Source organism: Solanum stenotomum, chromosome 12, assembly GCF_019186545.1.
Source record: "Solanum stenotomum isolate F172 chromosome 12, ASM1918654v1, whole genome shotgun sequence".
NCBI classification, from domain to species: domain Eukaryota; kingdom Viridiplantae; phylum Streptophyta; class Magnoliopsida; order Solanales; family Solanaceae; genus Solanum; species Solanum stenotomum.
The window spans coordinates 40,400,799-40,422,350 of NC_064293.1; the positions used below are offsets into that span (position 1 = coordinate 40,400,799).

The 21,552-nt window shown below is 34.7% G+C and overlaps 2 protein-coding genes across 3 annotated transcripts; both read left to right on the forward strand.

Moving 5' to 3' along the window:
• The first annotated feature begins 2,072 nt into the window (after positions 1-2,072).
• LOC125849245 (lysine-specific demethylase JMJ25-like) lies at positions 2,073-13,178 on the forward strand. The gene is made up of 14 exons (XM_049529289.1): positions 2,073-3,167; positions 3,257-3,372; positions 4,385-4,484; positions 4,595-4,736; positions 5,368-5,431; positions 5,517-5,626; positions 5,751-6,238; positions 7,065-7,394; positions 7,617-7,973; positions 9,867-9,939; positions 10,009-10,094; positions 10,833-10,952; positions 12,224-12,285; positions 12,641-13,178. Exons 1-14 carry the CDS (start codon positions 2,166-2,168, stop codon positions 12,705-12,707), a joined length of 3,117 nt encoding a protein of 1,038 aa, XP_049385246.1. The 5' UTR covers positions 2,073-2,165; the 3' UTR covers positions 12,708-13,178.
• A 1,400-nt stretch (positions 13,179-14,578) lies between these two features.
• On the forward strand, positions 14,579-19,827 carry LOC125848894 (monosaccharide-sensing protein 2-like). Of its 2 annotated transcripts, none has more exons than XM_049528861.1 (6): positions 14,579-14,634; positions 15,501-15,649; positions 16,009-16,575; positions 17,277-18,175; positions 18,688-18,875; positions 19,177-19,827. In XM_049528861.1, the coding sequence occupies exons 2-6, from the start codon at positions 15,571-15,573 to the stop codon at positions 19,613-19,615; spliced, it is 2,172 nt and encodes a 723-aa protein (XP_049384818.1). In that variant the 5' UTR covers positions 14,579-14,634; positions 15,501-15,570; the 3' UTR covers positions 19,616-19,827. The 2 variants fall into 2 exon arrangements, with proteins under 2 accessions (XP_049384818.1, XP_049384817.1); XM_049528860.1 differs by lacking the exon at positions 14,579-14,634 and adding an exon at positions 14,699-14,875.
• Positions 19,828-21,552: the final 1,725 nt, after the last annotated feature.

A 21,552-nucleotide genomic window follows, 5' to 3' on the forward strand; every position in this document is an offset into this window, starting at 1 on the left:
TTATTAATGTCACATAAATTAAAATAAAAAATAAAAATATATGTTGAGCCCGTGCTAGCACGGGCTACTGTAACTAATATATGTAGAATAAGAGGGAAAAATTAATAAATTTTCAATGTTGATGGAGAAGTTTGACTTTTAAAATAAATCTGGGAGGTATAAATTATGTAAAATTAAATAAAAATATTTTACCTTAATAATTTGGTTTTAAGATATCCCTTTCATTAATAATTAATCAAAAAATATTCCTATCACTAAAATTTGGATCCAAAAATATTTCTATTATTATTATTATTATTAAATGAGTCAAAATATTGCTTCTTTTTAAATAACTCTTTAATTAAAAATAAAATAATCCCACTATTTCATTCACAATCCATATTGGTTCAATAAGGATTTGATCCTTGAGAGATGTGCTAGGTAGGTATATAGAGTTCTTTTCCAAGTTAACGTAAAATCAGAAACCTAGGAAAAGCCATTATAAGGTCTGTAGCATCATATCTTAGAAAAAGTGATTAATAATTGTACTTTTTCCTGTCATTTTATTTGTTTAATACAGTACTCTCTCCGTTCTATATTATTTGATCACTATATATTCTTAAATAAATTATTAAATCAATTCGAAAAAAAAATAATTTAAATTTTGTTTGAGTTAGTGGTAGGCATGGTATGATAGATACCAAATTATCATACTGTTTCAAATTTTTGATACCATAATTTTGATATTATGATATTTAATGTAGTAGTATATGATATATTATTTAAATATTTTTTGATATTCGATACAAAATTTGATATTTAAAAATAGCATACTAAAATATCAAATATCATATCTAAGTATATAGTTACATAAATAATCAAAACTCTTTCCTCAACTTTGAACATCGATCGTTTCTCCTCTGCATTTCTCATTTGACTTTAATAATGGAACTCTTTCCTCAATTTTGTTTTATTTTTAATTTTAATGAATTTAAATTATACTTTATTAATAAAGTGTACCCCAATTATAGTTTGATCACCTTACTATATTAAGATGACATTAAATTTTTTTTCTATATTACCCAGACAGTTAATTCTTTTTTAAAGTGTTCACATTTGTTTGTAAATTCTCAAAAAGTTTTTCAAGAAGTTAAGTAAAATTATCTTCTTGTTTATGATTTATTAAGAAAAAATTACGTGTATAAGTAAACATATACTAGTTAATTAGCCAACATAGTTATAGTTTGCCTTAATTACAATTCGCGACCTACTTTTACCTATAATTACGCGGTTCAACTAATTAGTTTTTGTATAATTCGCACATTTATATAATATAATTTATATAACTTTTGTATAATTCAGAATTCGTATAATATAATTTGTATAACTATTTACACTTCTGATGTTTGTAATTGTATAAACTTGTTATTTCGAGTTTATACAAAAATAACTGAATTATACAAATGTACCCGTGAATTATACAAATCCGCGAATTATACAAACGAGACAACTTAAACTGTAGCTACAGTCCGTAAATATGCAAACTATAGTTATGAAACATAATTATGTTTATTACAGTGGCTATTTGCGAAAGTTCCACCATTATTAATATGCATTCAAAAAAGAAAGTGATCAACTAATATGAGACGAAGTGAGAACATTAAAGATAATTATCTATTTTTTTTTATTTTGTTTGAAAAATAAAAAATAATTTATCTATTTTATTCTTGCTATTAAATACTTTTTATTTTTAAATATTTAGATGACTTATAATTAATATATGAGTGATATAGTAAAAATTACTCTTCTATTTATTATTGAGAGAAGTATTGAAAACATACGCAAATTACTAATTTCATCTTTAAATTATTAACATCCAAAAAAATATTTAACAATTTAACTATTAAAACTTAGATACATCCTCGATGGGTTACATATATAATATAGGAGTACTTCTTATTTTTATAAGAGGTGTGTCAAATTAAATCTGAAAAATAGATGGAGGGAGTATTATAAATTATCACGGAATTCCAAAACCTTACTTATAAAGAATGTTCTCTTTGTAAATCCCCACTACACACGAAAACCAAGAAATAAAACAAATATTGAACCGTTCCCTTATTCACTTTTCCCTCTAAAAAACTAAACTCATTTTCAACAAACCTAAAAATCCACAACGGAGATCAATGAGTCAGCGGAATCATGGCGACGGCGACGGCAAGCAACAGTCCTCGGTACCGCCGGATGATCTCCGTTGCAAAAGATCAGATGGTAAGCAATGGAGATGCAAAGGTTTTAAGGTCGAAGGTAAATCCATGTGTGAGCAGCATTTACACCGGAGAAAGATATCATCCGCTAGTGTTAAGTCACGTGACGCAAGTGTTTCTGTCGTCAAGAGGACGGAAAGGAGACGGGAGGAACCGGAGAAGAAACGGCGAAGAAGATACGTTGCGAGGATCGACACGAGTGATTCTGGTGAGAAGGCGGATGATTTAAGTGAACCAGAAGACGATAAGCCTGTGAGGAAACCTCGTTTTCCTGGGACGAAAATCAGGAGAAAGGGAGAGGGTAGGAAGGAGGATGAGACTGTTAGTTTAGGTGATCCAATGAAAGTAGTAGGGGGTGAGGGTGACAAGAAGAAATATATGAACAATGAAGGGTTTCGGGTAAAGAAAAAGCGTGGCAATGAGGAGAAAGGTTGTTCTAATTTTATCAAATCTTCTGAAAAGTGTGCCAGGACTGAATCTTCTTCGAAGGGGAAGGATAGAATGAAAGGAGTAAAAATGATTTCACAAGAGGAAGAAGAACATGAGAATGGTGAGAGGAGGGTTAGTAGAGTGGTGAAGAAAGGGGTTGAATGTGATTTTAAGAAATCAAGGTTAAATGGGAAGAGCATTCAAAGTGATGAGGAGAATGATGGTGGTAATGTTTATGATTCTAGGAGGAAACATTCAGCCAAATCGCGGGAATCTATTGCAAAAGGTGTTGAAAATGAGTCCTTACTTAGGAGAAGTGATAGGAAATTACCAGAGAAGAAAAAAGTGAAAGTTGCTTTGGAAAAGCAGAATGATAATGACCAAAATGATTGCACAAATCCAAAGGACACGAAGAATGGTGAAGTAACCAGAAGAAGTGATAAGGGTATAAACAAGAAGGTTGATGGAAGGAGAAAGCATTTCAGTGCTGATGTGAGTTCATTTGCTCTACTCCAGATTTAATTTTTTTTCTGTTGTAGGCTGTAATTACTGTGCGTAACCTGACAGCATTTTACTAGCAGGTCCCATATGATGATTGCCAGATGTGCCATCAGTGCATGAGAAGTGATCGAAAGGTTGTTAGGTGTGAAAGAAAGAGATGCGGTAAACGCTATTGTAGCCCATGTATTGCAAGATGGTAATAGTTTTGTTGGTTTTACCTTTTCAGGGTTTCTCACTATTCTTGGCTACTGAAATCTGTTCTTTTTAAAGTCAAAGAAGCTTCTTTTTGGTGTCATCTCATATTTCACTTGAACAACATACTTGTAGATTGATATAACAGGAGAAATGTGTTACTTTATAGTGTCTTATGTTCCGTTTTTCTTACTAATGCGTGTTTTTGGCTTTGGTTTGGTGGATTACATGGAATAAGAATACCTGATAATAACACCCGTTTCAAAGGTGCAAGTTACCTGTGAAAAAATACAACATTTTTACCTTGCTCTGTGTTTGGTGATATGAGTCTTCTGCTGTCATTTATTTGGTGTTATTCTGGGTTTTAGATGCTCTTCCTTCTAAGTAGTGCTATTGTTTATGCACAACATAACCATATTAATATCCATGCCACATTAGCGTTGTGGTGTGGGATGCAGGGTTTATTCTAAGGATATGTCACTTTATCTTTTACGCTACACATCTCAGATGTTTGGTAAAGCACAGGGCTATATCTTGTGGAGGTTGATCCACAATAACGAATATATTTCCCAGCTGAATGACCAACTGGCCAGATAATTAGCTGTTCCATTTAGCGGATATTTTAGTGTTTACTGAGGGGGGATGCATGTGGAGAAATGCCAATTAATTATCTTTTCACCTAGGGTGATATTGGAGTTATCTATTCTTGAATCCACCTCCTACTGACTAGCTTCAAAGATGGATCAGACTTGTTAGCAGCTGCTATTTCAAATGTTTTCTCATCTCCCTGCCATCGACTACATTATCAATTTATTTATTTAAATTAGGTAAAGCTAGTCAGGGACCTCTTTTAGTTTGAAACTGTAATTAATAACAAAAGAAGTTCGCTGAACAAGCCCCCATCGGAATTTAGAATCTGTTAGCTAATCTAGTTGCAAAGCTACACTCACACATATGTTTATCCTGTTGGTAAATGATCTATTTGCAAACATTTTTCTTTCGAACCACGAATGTAGGTACCCTCATCTGTCAGAGGAAGCAATTGCCGAGAAATGCCCCGTTTGTCGTGGGAACTGCAATTGCAAAGATTGTTTACGCAAAAACATTAGTCCTAAGGTTAGATTTTGCCGCATATATATTACTACATTCCACTTTCTGCTACAGGCCCTGGGCTTGTGAATTGTGATTATGGCATGTTGATGCATTATCTTCTCCTTATATTACAGGAACCAAAATATTTAGGAATACCACAGGAAAACAACGAAAAAATTAATTGCTTGAAGTATCTTGTGGATGCACTTTACCCATTTTTGAAAACATTTATCCATGATCAAACCACTGAAAAGGAGATGGAGGCATCAATTAAAGGTATTATGTGTACCGCTCTTTTTCCTGTACATAAATGATCTCCTGGTGATATATGCATACCCTTTTAGTGACTTTTGCCTTCCATCTGCTGCTATTTGTGCACAATGCCTTTGTTCTGAGGTATTATTTGCTCCTTCTTGGGTTGAACTTTGTATACAAGTTTTTTGCCATCATGCTTATTGTGGAGGCATTTGTAGCTTGAAGAAATATTAAGAGGCTAGACCAAAGTCCATTACGCAGTAACTTGAATTCACTTCACTAAATCTTATCACCTTTCTAAGGAGTCTGATTTAGTACCAAATAGTTGGGAAGCCTTTCAAATAGGATGCAGTGTTTAACCAATGCAGGAGATACTTTTCTTTGTAATAATAACTACAATAGAATGTGACTTCACTTGGAAAGTTATTTCCTTCCATTTATATGTCATAGTCAGCTTGATATAAAGCATAATTCCTGTTTCCTTGAGGTCTTAAGCTTGGGGTGGATTTAGTTACATGATGTAACTGTAGGTAGGGAACTTCCTGTGATGTGTTGGTTTTAACTCGCTATTCTGCTGCTATTTTCTGGTGAATTTTCGTACTTTTCAAAGTAGCTACCCATTTATTCAGTTAAAATGATGGCTATGGTGCAGGTTTGTCACTGACACAGTTAACAATACCAAAAGCTGTCCTTTATGAGGATGAGCGTGTTTATTGGTATGCCCCTTTCTTGACTTGCAGAATTTCTCCCTTTGTTCTGGTTGTCTTTCCCTGTGCCTTAATATGCTATCTTTCATGGCAGCAACAACTGCAATACCTCCATTGCCGATCTTCATAGAAATTGTACAACTTGTTCTTATGATCTCTGTCTGACCTGCTGTCAGGAAATTCGAGAAGGTTGTTTTCTAGGAGGTGAGATAGTGGTACTTGTTTAGTTTCATAATAGATGAAAACTTTACCTGCAAGGAGGAAATCTCATGTCATGTTCACCTTGTAAAACTTCTTCCTAGTTTAATCAATAATGCTGATTGTGCAGATGAAGATAAAAGGCTCCCTGAATGGAGAGCAAAAGAAACGGGTGAAATACCTTGCCCACCAAAGGAAAGAGGTGGTTGTGGAAATAATCGCCTGGAGCTTAAGTGTCTCTTTGGTGAAAAGCAGGTTGAACAAATAATGAGGGATGTTGAAAACTTAGTCAAAGGAAATTCATCTTCCAGTGAGATCCTCTCTGTTGAAGAACAGTGTACCTGTAACTCTAAAAATAGAAGAAAAGCAGCTTCCAGATCAGATTCTGATGACAATTATTTGTTCTGCCCTTCAAGTGACATACATGAAGGGCACCTGGAACACTTCCAGAAACATTGGAGAATGGGAGAGCCTGTCATTGTAAGCAACGTTCTTGAATTAGCATCTGGATTAAGCTGGGAGCCAATGGTGATGTGGCGTGCGTTCCGTAATATAGCAATCAAGGAGGGCTTATCAGATTTGGTGGTGACAGCAGTTGATTGTCTTGATTGGTGTGAGGTGCATCAACTTCGATGGTCCCTTTTCTTTTATTTCCTGTCTTACTGGAAGTCGCTATCTTACATTAGAACTAGTGCTTAATCTGCTAATCTACAAAACTTTAAGAGTTCAAGCAGGACATAGCCAAAATGACTAGTCTGGAATTACAGCATTATATTGAGCAAGTGCAAATTTTTTTTATGAGAGATATTTTGTCTGTGAGTAACCCAGTTACAGTCATGTAATCCTTTTTCTCGTATACTTTCGAGGTCTTTGAAGAGTCTCATATATGCCATGTGTTATTGCTATGATGTGCAGTGCTGTCTGGCAGTAGGTGTCCTTTCATGATATTTAGAGAATACTATGTAGCCTGACTGTTGTCTGATCTAATTCAAGCCTGAAATTGATATGTATAAACTTGAGGTGAGATAATAGTCCATTATCAATGGATTGATCCATTAATTAAACGTTGTTACCTCTAAAGATTCATATGCAGAAAGAGCATCTTATCAAATGTTTAAATATGGGTTGCTAGCCTTTTATTGCCTACCAGTAATATCGAAATGTAAGTATCTAACATTTTGGGATGCATCAAATTGAAAGTTAATGCATCAAATGGGAGGGAGGGAGATGTTCGTTGGAGAGACTGGAAACTATACCACTGCATGGTCTACCTATAAAAAGATTATCAGAGAATTTATGCTAGGCTCACTTGAAATATGATATTGTTGGTTCAGGGGTTTCATGATACTTGGTTGACGGAATCAACATGGCTCTAATCTAGCTGATTAAAATGTGTCTTCAGTCAATGCTGAAATAACCTCTCTTTTATCTTCATGTCTTTCAGGTGGATATAAATATTCGTCAATTTTTTACGGGTTATCTTGAAGGTCGAGCACACTCAGATTCATGGCCCGAAATGCTTAAGCTTAAGGACTGGCCCCCATCTACAGAATTCGAGAAGCGGTTGCCACGCCACGGAGCAGAATTTATTAGAGCCTTGCCGTACAAAGAATACACACATCCGCTTTCTGGTATTCTTAATGTTGCTTCCAAACATCCAAATGGTATACTGAAGCCAGATCTGGGTCCAAAAACATATATAGCATATGGATATGCTGAAGAACTTGGACGTGGAGATTCCGTTACAAAGCTTCATTGTGATATGTCTGATGCGGTATGCATTATTAGTTGAATAGTTGGTTTCCAGCGCATTAATTACCCTTGGGTCTTGACCTTTGATGCCATTAATTACCCTTGGATTTCCTTTTCCTAAACATGGTGGTATTTGTTTGTAAATTCCGAAGAACTTAAAAATACCTTTTTAATATAATTTCACACCATTTTCCAGTATTATTTAAATTGTAAAAATTAACTTGCTATTTTCTTGATGCTGCAGGTGAATGTTTTAATGCATACTGCTGATGTTACTATTGCTAAGTGGCAGCTTTCAAAAATTGATGAGCTGAAGAAAGAGAAAGCTTCTGATTCAGATGATCAAAAAGAACTACATATCACTGATACAGATGATCAAAAAGAACTACATATCACTGATACAGATGATCAAAAAGAACTACCTATCACTGATACAGATGATCAGGTGGTTGATCTTGAAAACAAGTTTGATGGACCAGAGGAAGAAAATGGTGGTGCAGTCTGGGATATCTTTAGGAGACAGGATGTTCCCAAGCTCGAGGATTATCTTAAAGAGCACCACAAGGAATTCAAGCATACACTTGGTTATCCGGTGGACCAGGTGCATATCCCTCATTAATGTGAAGCATATCCATAAGTGTGAAGAAAGAATATATTCCTTCAATCCATAATGTGTCCTACTTTGAGCTGCACTATTATTTAGAGTAAATAATTTGAATTAATATTAATTGATAGTTTTGTAGAGAAATGTGAAATAGGAGTTTGTAATGTAAAAAGTGGATAGATAATTTTTTTTTTAACTCGCAGCCACTACCCTTTGGGTGCGCACAGGGTAAAACCCCCGCTCCTATGCAATAGCTCGCAAAAGTGGATAGATAATTGTAAGATGGTTTGTCAATTTTGATGGTATCGTTTAGTTGCATTTATTTGAATTGTTGGACAGAGAGAAACTTGTCATTTAAAGAAACAGATGAAGTACTATAGATTAAACCAAAAGAGCAAAATAGGGGAACCTAACATGTGTTTTCGCAAGTACATGGGGTTTGCAACATGGGTATCGTCTATGGAACATTGTTAATACCCTTTTAGTCTACCAACAGTTTTATGCATGGAAATTAAATCAGTAGCTATTAATTATGTTTTTCTGTTTTCTCTGTAATAGGTCCACTGTAACAGTGTTTTCTCTGTAGCAGTTGTTTTCTGTGTAGTAGTTATTAGCAGTAAGGAGGTTATTCCTCCACTTTCTCATTTCAGTAGTAGTAGAAAGTTGTTTCCTTGTTATTAGGTGGGTGGTTAATCACCAATGTTGTATTTAAGTTATTTGAATTCAATGGAAAGATAAAGCAGAAAATTAGTCAAGTTTTTGAGTATTTCAAACTCAAGAGATTGCAGGTTCTCTCTTAACGAGCCAACACCATAGGTAGAAAAAAGAAAACTTCAGATTTTATCTTGTAGCGTCCCGTAACTAGATCCATAACAGGGGACCATAACAAACATGCTTCATACCTGTAGTTGAAGCCCTTAGCAAGATGATGAATATAGCAGCAACAGGTGAGTATTTAAAAGGCAATGCAGCAATAAATAGGGAACAAGTACAGGTATCTCACCTGGTATGCAGATGATACGCTTGTGAAGTGCCTTGTGGAGATGGAACCGACTTCAAATCTAAAGAACATATTGCCATTATTTAAAGTTGTCTTGTATTTGAGAATAAATAAAGAAATGTGATTGGTGGGAGATGTGAACAATTTGTAAGGACTAGCAAAGGACATAAAAAGAAAAAGTCTTCTTAATTTCCCTTGTACATTCATATCCGTAATAGTGAAGAACTTCAATATTGACTCAACTTTAGTTACTTATTTAGGATTGTCATTGGGGAGAGACGCAAACAAAATACAATATGGAGTATAATGATTGCACCCAAGGGTATGACCTAGTGGTCAATGAAGTGGATTGAGAATCATGAGGTCTCAGGTTCAAATCCCAATACAGACAACAACACTACGTGATTTCTTCCTATCTATTTGTTTAGCCTTGGTGGACAAAGATACCCGAGACTTGATGTTGGTGGTGGTGGGGGGGACATGTATCTTGTGGAATTAGTCGACGTCCATGCAAGCTTGTCCAGACACCACAATTATAATAAATAGATAAATATGCAGTGTTTTTCTTCTCCATCATATAAACAAATGAACATCCATCAAAAAACAAGAGACAAAGTACAATTATAGAGCTTAGGAGCATTAGTTTCATGGCAGTGCATGTTGGCTGGTGATAGTTGTGTTATCTTGCTTACTTTGCTGTTCATTAACCTGTAAACTGCAGTATGTAGGAGCAAGAACGTTGTTGTCTGTCAAATTCTTTAACTGTCCTCTGGTCTATTTGTTTTGTCTTTAATAGCACACACATTCTGATGCTGCCAAATTATTTAAGATTTTATCTAATTGAAATGTTAATAGTTAATGATTGTTTTTTTGCTAATTCAACTTTGTAGGTTGTTCACCCAATTCATGATCAAGTTTTCTACTTAACCACGTATCACAAGAAAAAACTCAAGCAAGAGTTTGGTTAGTGTGGTACCTATTTAGATGTCATTTATTTTGTGTTCACCTTAGTAACTTATTTTGATACTGTAGGCATTGAACCTTGGACGTTTGTGCAAAAACTTGGAGAAGCAGTTCTCATACCTGCTGGGTGTCCCCATCAAGTTAGAAATCTGAAGGTACAATAATCTTTTGTTACTTTTATGCCATATACTTCTTAACCGTGAAACTAATTGTAGAAGTTGAGTTCACGTGTACCATATTGCTTGCTTCGCCAGCAACCCCCAACCTACTAAAAAGGTCCAGTCATGCACAAAGAAATAGGGGTAAATAAACCTGAGGCATAAGAAAAGATTGGAAAATTGATTTTTCTTTCCACTATAGGTTTGGTATGATAGATTTCGCTAGATAACTATATGGTGTTTATCCCCTCATCTTCATGCATGTCCGTGCTGCATGAACCTTAACCTGTCTGCTTATGATCATCATCTGATCTCCTTTGAAATCTTAGAGTAGGAACCTTCTTTTATATGCAAAATGTCAAGGATGGAGCTTGCATACAGTCATCACATCTCTTGGTTCATAGCAAATGTTATGTACTACGGATATCGTTTCTTGTAGCTCATTTTTCTAGGCTACTTTTTGCTTGTGCAATCAATTGCATTGCATTACATTACTTGAACTATTAAAAGGGCATATTACCACAATAGATCTCTTACAAAAACTTGTGAGTTACAACTCTGAACTGTTCCTTGCCATTTCAACTAGAAGGTTGTGTGATATGGTGAAATTTTCGTGATCTTGGGTATTACACACTAGAGGACATGTGAATAAATTTTTAAGTCTCCCTGCTTCATTCTATATCATGATTCTGTTTTCCCTTCTATCTCATCTGTCTCTCTTTTTTGGCATTAAAGTCTTGTATAAAGGTTGCTCTCGATTTTGTTTCACCTGAAAATGTGGGCGAGTGCATGCGCTTGACCAAGGAATTTCGTATTCTTCCCCAAAAACACAGGGCTAAAGAGGACAAGTTGGAGGTGAGCTCTATTTCTTGATTTTAGAGACATGCTAAATACTTCTGTTTTGGATCTTCAGTAACTCTTTAAATTTTGAGTTATGGACAAGAAACCTTGAGGAAATGATTGTTGATATGATACTCCTTCAATGGAGTCACGGCAGCTCAACAAGTGTTATTACAAATTCGAAAAAGAAAGGGAAATCTTTTGTGATATGTGCTTTGTTGTAAGCTTGAATTCTGTACATACATGCGAAACAGGGAATTGCAAGCTGTTTTTTGATTTACATCCATTTTTAAAAGAATGGATGGTCTCATGGGATTTGACGCCTTAAATCCTGGACTCATTTGTAATCTTGTAATTTTCCGAGTCGTTTAAGGCTTTAAGCTCATGTTGGTCCCGTTTGTGAATGCATTAATGAGCTATGATAGGTATTTTGTTGGAACGGTTGAAATCCATTAGAAGCTCTGCCATCTCCACCTCTGCTCCTCCTTTTGTTTTTGTATATTTTGATTCACTTGAATATAGAAGCACGCCTGGGGTATGATTTTGTAGAAGTGCTGTCTTATTCTATTAAAGTGGACTATGTGCAGTCTCCTATACTGCGATTGTATGACATCTCATAAACGAAGTTTGTTGCTGTTAGCTCCTCTTTTAACAACATTTTGTTTTACACAAATTTGGAAAAGATTGCTTAATGCTTAATTTAAGGTAGCTTAAAATAGTGATAAGGTCTTAGTGACTCTTCCTTCATTATGGCTAGGACAATGTGTAGGAGAAGAGGATGTGTCAATCATTTCCTCACTAGCTATAGTAGGTTTTGTACACGAGCTAATCGATAATAAAGGTGTTATTGTAGGAATTTAACTATGTTTCTTTCTCATTAGCTTCTCCTTGTGTCCTATTTGTCTTTCATTGTTTTACTGAACATAAAAGATTTTGCAGACTGATTTTCTCTTTAGATGTGTAGTACTTGAGCTAATCAATCTATTAGTCTTAGTTGTATGGAAGAGGTTATGCGGCCTAGATGAGAATAGACTGAAATATAAATTAAGATAGTGGGTAGGACAAATTTTGCTGTTTGCTGACCTGACCATAGAAGAACATTGTAAAGTGAAATTAGGCGGCGAATTGATCGAGAAGTAGCAAAACTGAAAAAAAAAAAAAGGGGGACGTGAAGTACAACTTATATCTTTTTATTTTGACACTTATAATTCTTCCTTTTTGTTTATGAAGTTTGTTTCCGTATTTGCTACGGGAGTATAACTTTTCATTTTTGCTGTTTGTATTAGGTGAAGAAGATGGCTTTATATGCACTGGAGAAGGCTGTAGCTGATCTAAATGACCTTGAATGGTGAGTGGAATAATTCAGTTTCTTTCCTATGTTAGTTCAGTAATGCACAGCTATTTAGCTGCTTCTCTATGTTATTAGTTATTGTTGAGATTTGAACTTCTCTTTGTTCCCTCCTACACCATTACCATATCGAATCTTTGCACTAGTACAAATTCTTTAATATGCATGTTACTTTATAAATTCTGCAGTTATAGACTGTTATATGGCGAAATAGGAATCTCTTTTATTAGATTAGCATCTGCTAAGAAGTCCAAGTTGCATTTGCTTCTTGTCCTGAAAATTTTGAGCGTTCATCTCTTCTACTAAATATGATTGTTTTTCTCACTTCTAATAGAATTTATCCAAATTTGCTCAGTAATGACAGAGCCCAGGTGCAGCAACCACATTCGAGTAGTGAGCACGATCCTGTTCAAACTAAATAGATGGTGGAGTAGTTCCATTATGTTGGTGTACTGTACATATGGTTGTGAACCACCTGACTATCTGGTAATCATGAAAAGAGTGCCGCAAATGACTCCTTTGTATCATCTAATCTCAACTGTCATCAGCCAAAAATTTGGATGTACATTAGCCCTGATGCATCTTACAGCTCCAACTTAGAAGCCACTAAGAGACCTTGGGGATGTACACAGTAATATGAAATGATTTTTGTTTCACAGGGTTAACGTCTTCTTTTGAATACATTTGCGGACCTGATTTATTGGGTTTCCTTTTAAATTCATTGATGTTTTGCCTTAACCCTCTCATTTTGTACACAAAACAAACGTGCTACCAAGCATGTCCGACCTCCCTCCTATTGTTAAGCTAATCCCCGTTGGCAATTGGGTGATTTCTGCTACTAGTTCACTGCTTGGACAAAGTATGTGTCTGTTCTCCTTTGTTTATGATATTGTTCAAACTCTTCTCTTTGATGCAAAATGTGATGATAATCAATGTCGATGTTTTTCTTGTTCACTCATGGCAGACTAGATTTGCAACTAGTCATGTATGCCATTGCCCTATACTCGGCTATGATGAACGAGATACAACTCTTTGCTTCTTAGAACCCATGAAATGAGTGAATCCTCATGTAACACAATGTACATTGTGGTTGATATCCAAGTCAATGGACAACAACCTGCCCAATTGATTGGCATCACAAATTTCCTTTAGCTGAAAATGTGTGCCACATGGTGGAAAAAGATAGTCTATTGAAATTATTGTTGAAATACGCATGTACTTTGCTCAATCATATTTTTTCAATCCACTAGCATTGGTCAAGATTGAAAAGTAAGTAGTATCACATAACAATAGCAGTAATAATAATACCCTGTCCAATATTGACTTGATACAGAGATTAAAAAATAATAAAATGATAGGGATATATTATATCAAATCAAATCATCTAAATTTAAAAAATAAATCCGTGGACTGATAATAGTGATGCAATCACCAATACATAATAAATACTAAGCTAGCAAAACAAACTTTCTAACTGATAATTAGTAAGAGATTAAAAGATATAGAGTCGTCGATCAGTATATATTTGTTGTGATCTCACGTTATATGAACATGTAATTATGACTATTGTCAGTCAAGAGAATTGGAAAAAAAAAACAGAAGATAAAACGTGATTTGTTCATAGTTAATTTCTCCAAAAAAAAAAATACAACTTAAAACATATATCTATTGAACATTATTCAATTCAATTAATATAATTCATATATGCATGAGTTACACAGACACTCATGTGGGATCTAAAAGTGCCAAAAAATTAAATAATATAAAGTCTTTATTAACACATGGGACCAAGAAATATTAAAATAGTATTTCACAACGTATCAGATCTTCTGATTTTATAGAATAATTTTCATGCACTAACGTAACGTTCATTGACAGACACCACCTTTTAAAGTGCACTTCTTTCTTACTTTTTATTTTATTTTAAATTACTTATGTAATTAAAAACAAATATATCAGCAACCATAATAAGTAATATAATTCAATAGTGTAAAATAACATTTCTTTTCTTTTCTCCATAATATAAACGACGAATAAAGTTCTCAAAAAGGGAAAAAACATAACTCATGAGAAAATGTTCAAATTGTATCGTATTACAAATATTTTGAAATCAATTTACTTGATTTTCTAAAATGGAAAATATAAATTTGATACAAATGTGCTTCTAAGCTGATCCGAATAAAAACGAAGAAAGAGAAAAAGAGAAGAAGAGGGAATATGCATATGATTGGTGGAAAATGTGTAAAGCGACAACTGTCAGCATAAGAGATGAATTAGAACAATGTAAACGCAGAAAATTCCGAATCTTTGCTATGAATGGAAGAGTAAAATAATGAGAACCAAGTAATGGTGAGAGTATATAATTCTAACAGATCCAATCTCTCTCTCTCTCTCTCTTTTGTCTGCAATTTCTGTTGTTTCTTTTTCTCTCTCTAATACACAAAAAAAAAACATAGGGTCTCGTTGTCTATACTAACATTAACCCCATTTTTTTTTTGTTTCTCAAGAGAAATTAAATATTGGGATTTTATAAAAATGTGAAAAAGTTTCTTTCTTTCATGTATTTGTGTTCACTCTTTTTCACTCCCAGGTATTGAAATCATTTCTTTGTGGGCATGAATAAATTAAAGAGAGAATTTTTAGTTTTATGTATGTTTCAGTGAATCAATCATGGTTAAATGGTTTACTAAAGTTGTTTTGATGGAAAGGGTCTTTCTATTTTAGCTGTTTGAGAAGGTGCATAATGATTTTAATCTTTATGGAAACGGGTTTCTTTATAAGTTACGTTAGTAATAACTATAGAGCTGCATTGAAAGAGCTTTCTTAGGATCTGTTCTATTTGCTGTGGTGTGATTATCTCTCTCTTTTCGTGTTGTGTGGAAGGTAGTTTTGACGTAAGTGGTAAAGTTGTTGTCACGGGTTTCAGTTGTGGAAACAGATTTTTGCAAGAGTAAGGCTACGTGCAATAGACCGTCCTGTGCATAGGGGGAGCTTAATGCATTTTTTTTTTGTAGTTATGTTGTGGGGTTCTGGAATTTCGATAGTAGTATTTGTGATGGATCCAAATGTAGTGCTGGCGATTTACATATAGGATTCATTTTATAGGATCTTTCTTCCTGTTATATGATATGATCCTATTTTTTAGCACTGAATAATTGGGGTTATGGCTTTGATTTTTATATGTTTGTTCTTATTGCTATGTGTTGTGATTGTAGGTGCCTCTGCAATTAGGAGAAGTTGGGATTCATTATTTCCACATAAAGCAAAAGATTTGATTTATTAAGGATGGACGGAGCTGTGCTAGTTGCACTTACTGCTGCCATTGGCAACTTGTTGCAAGGATGGGACAATGCAACAATAGCAGGTATTTTCTTCTTAATCTCATGTTCCCTTTTTTGTGTGTGTGTTTTTCGCAGTTTTGTTCATGCCAGAGAAATTCTAGTGCTTCTATGTTTCTATTTCTAGGTTTTGTTTTATAAAATCTTGATTAAAATGGGTTTAAATGGAGCAAATAGATACTGCAAATTCATATAGCTGCTTTGCTTTTGATTGAGACTTAGCTGTTGATGATTTAGGGAATTTACACTTAACAGTGATTTCTAGTATGGCCATCAGGATTCCAACTTCACATGTTTTTAGCTACATGCATGTTCCCACTTTGCCAAGATCTGGACATACTAATCCTAAGGCATGGTACCGTTTTTTGTTTGTGATGTGTTTCAGGAGCTGTTCTTTACATCAAGAAGGAATTCAATTTGCAAACCCAGGCAGGAATAGAAGGGCTAATTGTTGCTATGTCGCTAATTGGAGCGACTGTGATCACAACATTCTCTGGACCTGTATCTGATATGTTTGGTCGGCGTCCAATGCTTATTATTTCATCTGTCCTTTATTTTGTCAGTGGTTTAGTAATGTTGTGGTCTCCAAGTATTAATGTGTTGCTTCTAGCAAGGCTGTTGGATGGATTTGGTATTGGTCTTTCTGTAACACTTGTTCCTGTTTATATATCTGAGACTGCTCCACCAGAAATAAGAGGGCGTCTTAATACCTTTCCGCAGTTCACTGGAAGTGTTGGAATGTTTCTCTCTTACTGTATGGTCTTTTCAATGTCGTTGACAGTGTCACCTAGTTGGAGACTAATGCTTGGGGTTCTCTCGATTCCTTCTCTTGCTTATTTCTTTCTGGCTTTGTTTTATTTGCCTGAATCTCCGAGGTGGCTTGTTAGTAAAGGTCGGATGAAAGAGGCTAAAAAAGTTTTACAGAGACTACGTGGCAGGGACGACGTCTCAGGTATGCCTCCAGCTACCATTTTTCTTAACAGAAACAACTTATTTCTTAAGTTCTGTAAGTTTGCTCCTCAGTTTAATCTTACAAGAGTTTGAGCTAACTTTCTTGAACTCCCTGCCCTTCCTATCCTTTCCCCATTTGCAAATTAAGTTCAAGCTTGTAATAGAAATATCAACTATTCATAAGTAGAAACTTGTTGCAAGCTTTAAGCTCAAATTTGCAGTTGATTTAGTAAATACTAAAGCCCATTTGTTCTTTTCTCGAGCTTCAAATTGATTTAAATGCAACCGGTATAAACACATTAGATGCCATTCTTCCACATTGATTCATTTCATTTAATTAAGTTATTGCAGAACCTCCTTTGTCCAATTCTGCACAATTGATGTGCCTACTGTATTTCAGGAAATAAACTTTCATGAGCTCCAGATCAAAGTATTGGTTCATTTTCATGTGTCACTTAATTCTATATGAAAGCAGCCATTATTTTTTCTGAATGCAATTTTTTTCCAAAAGAGCTTACAGACAGAAGTCAAGTTTTACAGGAAAACAAGTATCTTCAATTTATGAACAAAATCTATTTCTTGAAAATATTAAGGTTTGGCGATAGGTGAACTAAGGATTTTCCGAACTTAAAGGTACTTCTTGGGTTTTAACAGTTGAAGTAACCAGAATTCTAAGTGCACGAGAATCCTTTCCGCTTGCAGGTGAAATGGCCTTGCTGATGGAAGGTTTAGGCGCTGGAGGCGAAGTGTCTATAGAGGAGTACATAATCAATCCAGATGATGAACTTGATGATAACCATGAGCATGCCGTAGATAAGGATCGGATCAAGCTATATGGAGCTGAAGAGGGTCAGTCATGGATAGCCAAACCTGTTACTGGACAAAGTACTCTTGGTCTGGTCTCCCGTCATGGGAGTGTAGCAAACCAAATTGCTCTTATGGATCCTATGGTCACTCTATTTGGCAGTGTTCATGAGAAGCTACCAGAGATGGGAAGTATGCGCAGCATGCTTTTTACAAATTTTGGCAGCATGTTCAATATATCAGAGAATCAAGTAAAACACGAAAACTGGGATGAAGAAAGTCAAAGGGATGGTGACAAGCATTCTGATGCTTCTGGGGCAGAATCTGATGACAATGTGAGGAGCCCATTGCTCTCACGGCAAGGGTCAGGTACAGAAGGGCCTCCAACCTCATTAAGCATGAGACAGGGTAGCAATTACAATACTGCAAATGCTGGAGAACATGCCAGTATGGGTATAGGTGGTGGTTGGCAGCTAGCATACAGAAAAGATGAGAAAAAGGAAGGAGCACTCAAAAGGATTTATTTGCATCAGGAGGCTGGTGTTGGATCAAGGCGTGGTTCCATTATGTCCCTTCCAGGTTGTGATGCTCATGGAGAAGGTGACACCATTCATGCTGCTGCTTTAGTGAGTCAGTCCGTTCTTCGAACAGAGAGCATCTTGGCTCAACAGACTATTGAGGAAGCAGTAGAGAAACAAACTGGACCTATTACAAAGGCGATAGGCTGGAGAGCTCTTTTTGAGCCGGGAGTCAAGCATGCTCTCATCGTTGGAGTTGGAATTCAAATACTGCAGCAGGTAAAGGGGGCATATGTTTGTTTTTATGATATCTCCAAAGTATGAATAGAACCATCAGTGAGTTTACCTTATTTTAGCTTGGTTCTTATTAAGAAGAAACACAGTTATGTGGAATCAGTGTTGAGATCTATATACTGCATAATCATTGACTTTCTGCTAAGATCTTGTTTTACCTCCATGTCTTGTGCTAAAATCAAACTTTTCTTGCATGAGGACTTAGCAAAGAACATAAGAGAATGAAGGAAAAGATTCGTATAAGCAAATATCGACTAGGTGGGAGTGAATCTTGATCATGTGGTCTTAGCGTTTGTTAGAAAACCTTGAGTTTTGGAGAACCCCTAATTTGTATTTGAAGATAACTTATTGAGTGGTAGAGTGAGATGTGTCCAAATAGTGTAAATGTATATACAATATCCATATAACTGAGTCAACTTGTTTTGGATTGAGTAGAATTGTTACTATTGTTGTTGATGACCACGCGGCTACTCACATATGTTTTGTTTCTTGATCAGTTTTCTGGTATAAATGGGGTTCTCTACTATACTCCCCAAATTCTTGAACAAGCAGGAGTAGGAGTTCTGCTATCAAATTTAGGTATTGGTTCAGAATCGGCATCTTTCCTCATAAGTGGCCTCACAACTTTGTTAATGCTTCCAAGTATAGGCATTGCAATGAGACTGATGGACATTGCTGGCAGAAGGTAACACTAGTTTGCTTATTCCCATAATCTCAACGAAACCTGGAAATAGCAAATATATCAAGCTTTGCTATATCATTTACTCGTTTACATATACACTTGGATTCCTTGTATATAAATTTGGTCTTACTGAAACATTCATGTCTTGGATCAGATTTCTATAATGTGGTAATACAAATTAAGAAGAGTGTCAGTTAGACTTTTTTCAAGTTTGATGCTAACTCTAGTCACATTCATTTCAAAACTTAACAAGTAGTGCTATTACCTTACCCTTTTGAATAATGTAATTATATGACTTCTCCAGGTTGCTTCTGCTGACTACTTTGCCTGTCCTGTTACTGTCACTGATCGTACTAGTCCTGGGTAATGTAATCAACATGGGTGAGGTCACACATGCTGTGATCTCCACCATTAGTGTTGTCGTCTACTTCTGTTGCTTTGTCACGGGTTTTGGTCCAATTCCCAACATCCTCTGCTCTGAGATATTCCCCACCAGTGTTCGTGGCATATGTATCGCTATATGTGCTCTCACATTTTGGATTGGAGACATTATTGTCACTTACTCACTCCCCGTTATGCTCAACACCATCGGACTTGCTGGTGTCTTTGGCATCTATGCTGTAGTATGTGCCATTGCTTGGGTATTCGTTTTCCTTAAGGTTCCTGAAACAAAAGGCATGCCCCTTGAAGTCATTACAGAATTCTTTGCTGTTGGTGCTAATAAGCAACCTGGGAAAGAATAAACGCGGTGGAGATTTTGAACTTTGTCTAATTATCCTTGCTGAATGTGAGGTATGCTATGTGATCAACTGTTCTTCTATCATGACTGAAGGCACTTCGCGGTAAAACTACGAAAAGGGTAGTCAGAAGAAAGATAAACCACTTAACAGGATTATGGTTAGAAGAGGTTTCAATTAGTTTTTCTGTTTGAATATAAATTTGTTTTTAGGCACTTTATGATGCTAGTTTTTGTACCATTTTATTGATACAGTCACCTCATCTGTCTTCATTTGAATTATTATCTTAAAGTTTGATTCACCAGTGAATAGTTCTTCAGTATGCATATTGTCAAAATAGTGATAATCTGATTTGGGATTATAACATATAGTCTAGTGGTATGTGTAAAGTTGTTTGTGTTTGCCTAAGACCCATACTGGATCGTCAAAATCCATCTTATACCATAATGTTACAATTAGAAGGACTTGTTAAAGATATAATTACCTAAATAAAAGTACGATGTTTCTACTAACTCAAATCTTTTAGATGATATGGTCACACATTTTGAAACTCCTAGATAGTGTTTTTTTTTTAAGATACGACAAAAAAAAGTGATCAGTAACGCTATTTTTTACTGTAAGATAATGCATCATGACCTAAACATTTCTTGTCTTGACTTCATTTGATGTCAGTTTACTTTGGGTTACTGAAAAATTTAAAGATTGGTTTGTGTTGTCATGTAGAAAGAGGAAAGTAAATGAAACAGTAAAAAGAATGGAATAAGCAATGAAAACAACCTTAATGGATGTCCAATTCATTTGGATCTACAACTTCCTCAGTATCTTTCTAATGGATTCTTGGAACTTGCAAGTGGCCTTTAGTAATCATCATTTTTTATCTCAAAAATCTTCTGCACTTTTCATGTCATCAAAAATAGATATTTTCATGAAAAGTGCAGAAGATAATTGTCTTCTGCACTTTTCATGTCATCAAAATTTAAATATCTTTTGCACTTTTCAACGTCCTCATATCTTTTCTCTCTTCATCTTTACTTGTCTATTATATGAAAAATAATTGTCCAATCATATTTGTTCAGTTTTAAACAATTGAGAGATAATTTATTTTTCTTTTGTGTCTATTTTATCCTTACTGTTAAATATTATTTCATATCCAATACATTTCTCAAAACATTAAATTTAATATAGTAATATCTCTCATATTATTTATTATTTCTTAAGGTGTGTGTCAAGTTAATAATGGATAACTATTGTTTAACATAAAGAGTACATTTTGTCCAAAACAAATACTCCCTCCGTCCAACAATAGTTGTCCACAATACTATTTTGGAATGTCTAACAATACTTGTCCACTTTATGAAATCAATAGATAATTTTACACTTAGTTCCTATTTACACTTATCATTAATTATATAGTCATTTTCCTATTATATTTTTCAAGACATTGTATTTATTATATTCAAAGGGTGATATACCCTTCTATTTTAATTTTTTAGGAAGCGTGCAAAGTCAATAATGAACAATTATTATTGAACAAAAAGAGTAATTTTTTACATAACTAAAACGATATTATTAGTTTTTTTCCCAAATATATCCTTACTTAAATAAATAGGTTTTTACATAGTCAAGAAACCATATTAACTAAGAATTACTCTCTTTTGTCCATTTTTATTTGGCACACTCCTTCAAAAGTAGTAATTAATAAAATGATAAGTTTATTATATCTCGTTTAAATATAATAAATTCAATATTTTAAAAGTTACATTAAAAAATGATTATAGTTAATAATACAAATAACTTAGTAATTAAATGATAAATTATCTTTTAATTTTTTAAATTAAATAAGTAAAAGTCAACATCTATTTTCAGTACAAAAATACATAAAAATGAACAATGGAAGTATTAATTAGGAATAATTTAGTAAAAACATCTCTTACCTTCTTAGA

Coding starts and splice junctions, on each gene's coding strand:
- LOC125849245 (XM_049529289.1), top strand. CDS start 2,166: ATGAGTCAGCGGAATCATGGCGACGGCGACGGCAAGCAACAGTCCTCG. Junction 3,168..3,256: donor GAAAGCATTTCAGTGCTGAT/GTGAGTTCATTT, acceptor TTTTACTAGCAG/GTCCCATATGATGATTGCCA. Junction 10,095..10,832: donor ATCAAGTTAGAAATCTGAAG/GTACAATAATCT, acceptor TTGGCATTAAAG/TCTTGTATAAAGGTTGCTCT.
- LOC125848894 (XM_049528861.1), top strand. CDS start 15,571: ATGGACGGAGCTGTGCTAGTTGCACTTACTGCTGCCATTGGCAACTTG. Junction 15,650..16,008: donor GGACAATGCAACAATAGCAG/GTATTTTCTTCT, acceptor GATGTGTTTCAG/GAGCTGTTCTTTACATCAAG. Junction 18,176..18,687: donor GAATTCAAATACTGCAGCAG/GTAAAGGGGGCA, acceptor TTTCTTGATCAG/TTTTCTGGTATAAATGGGGT.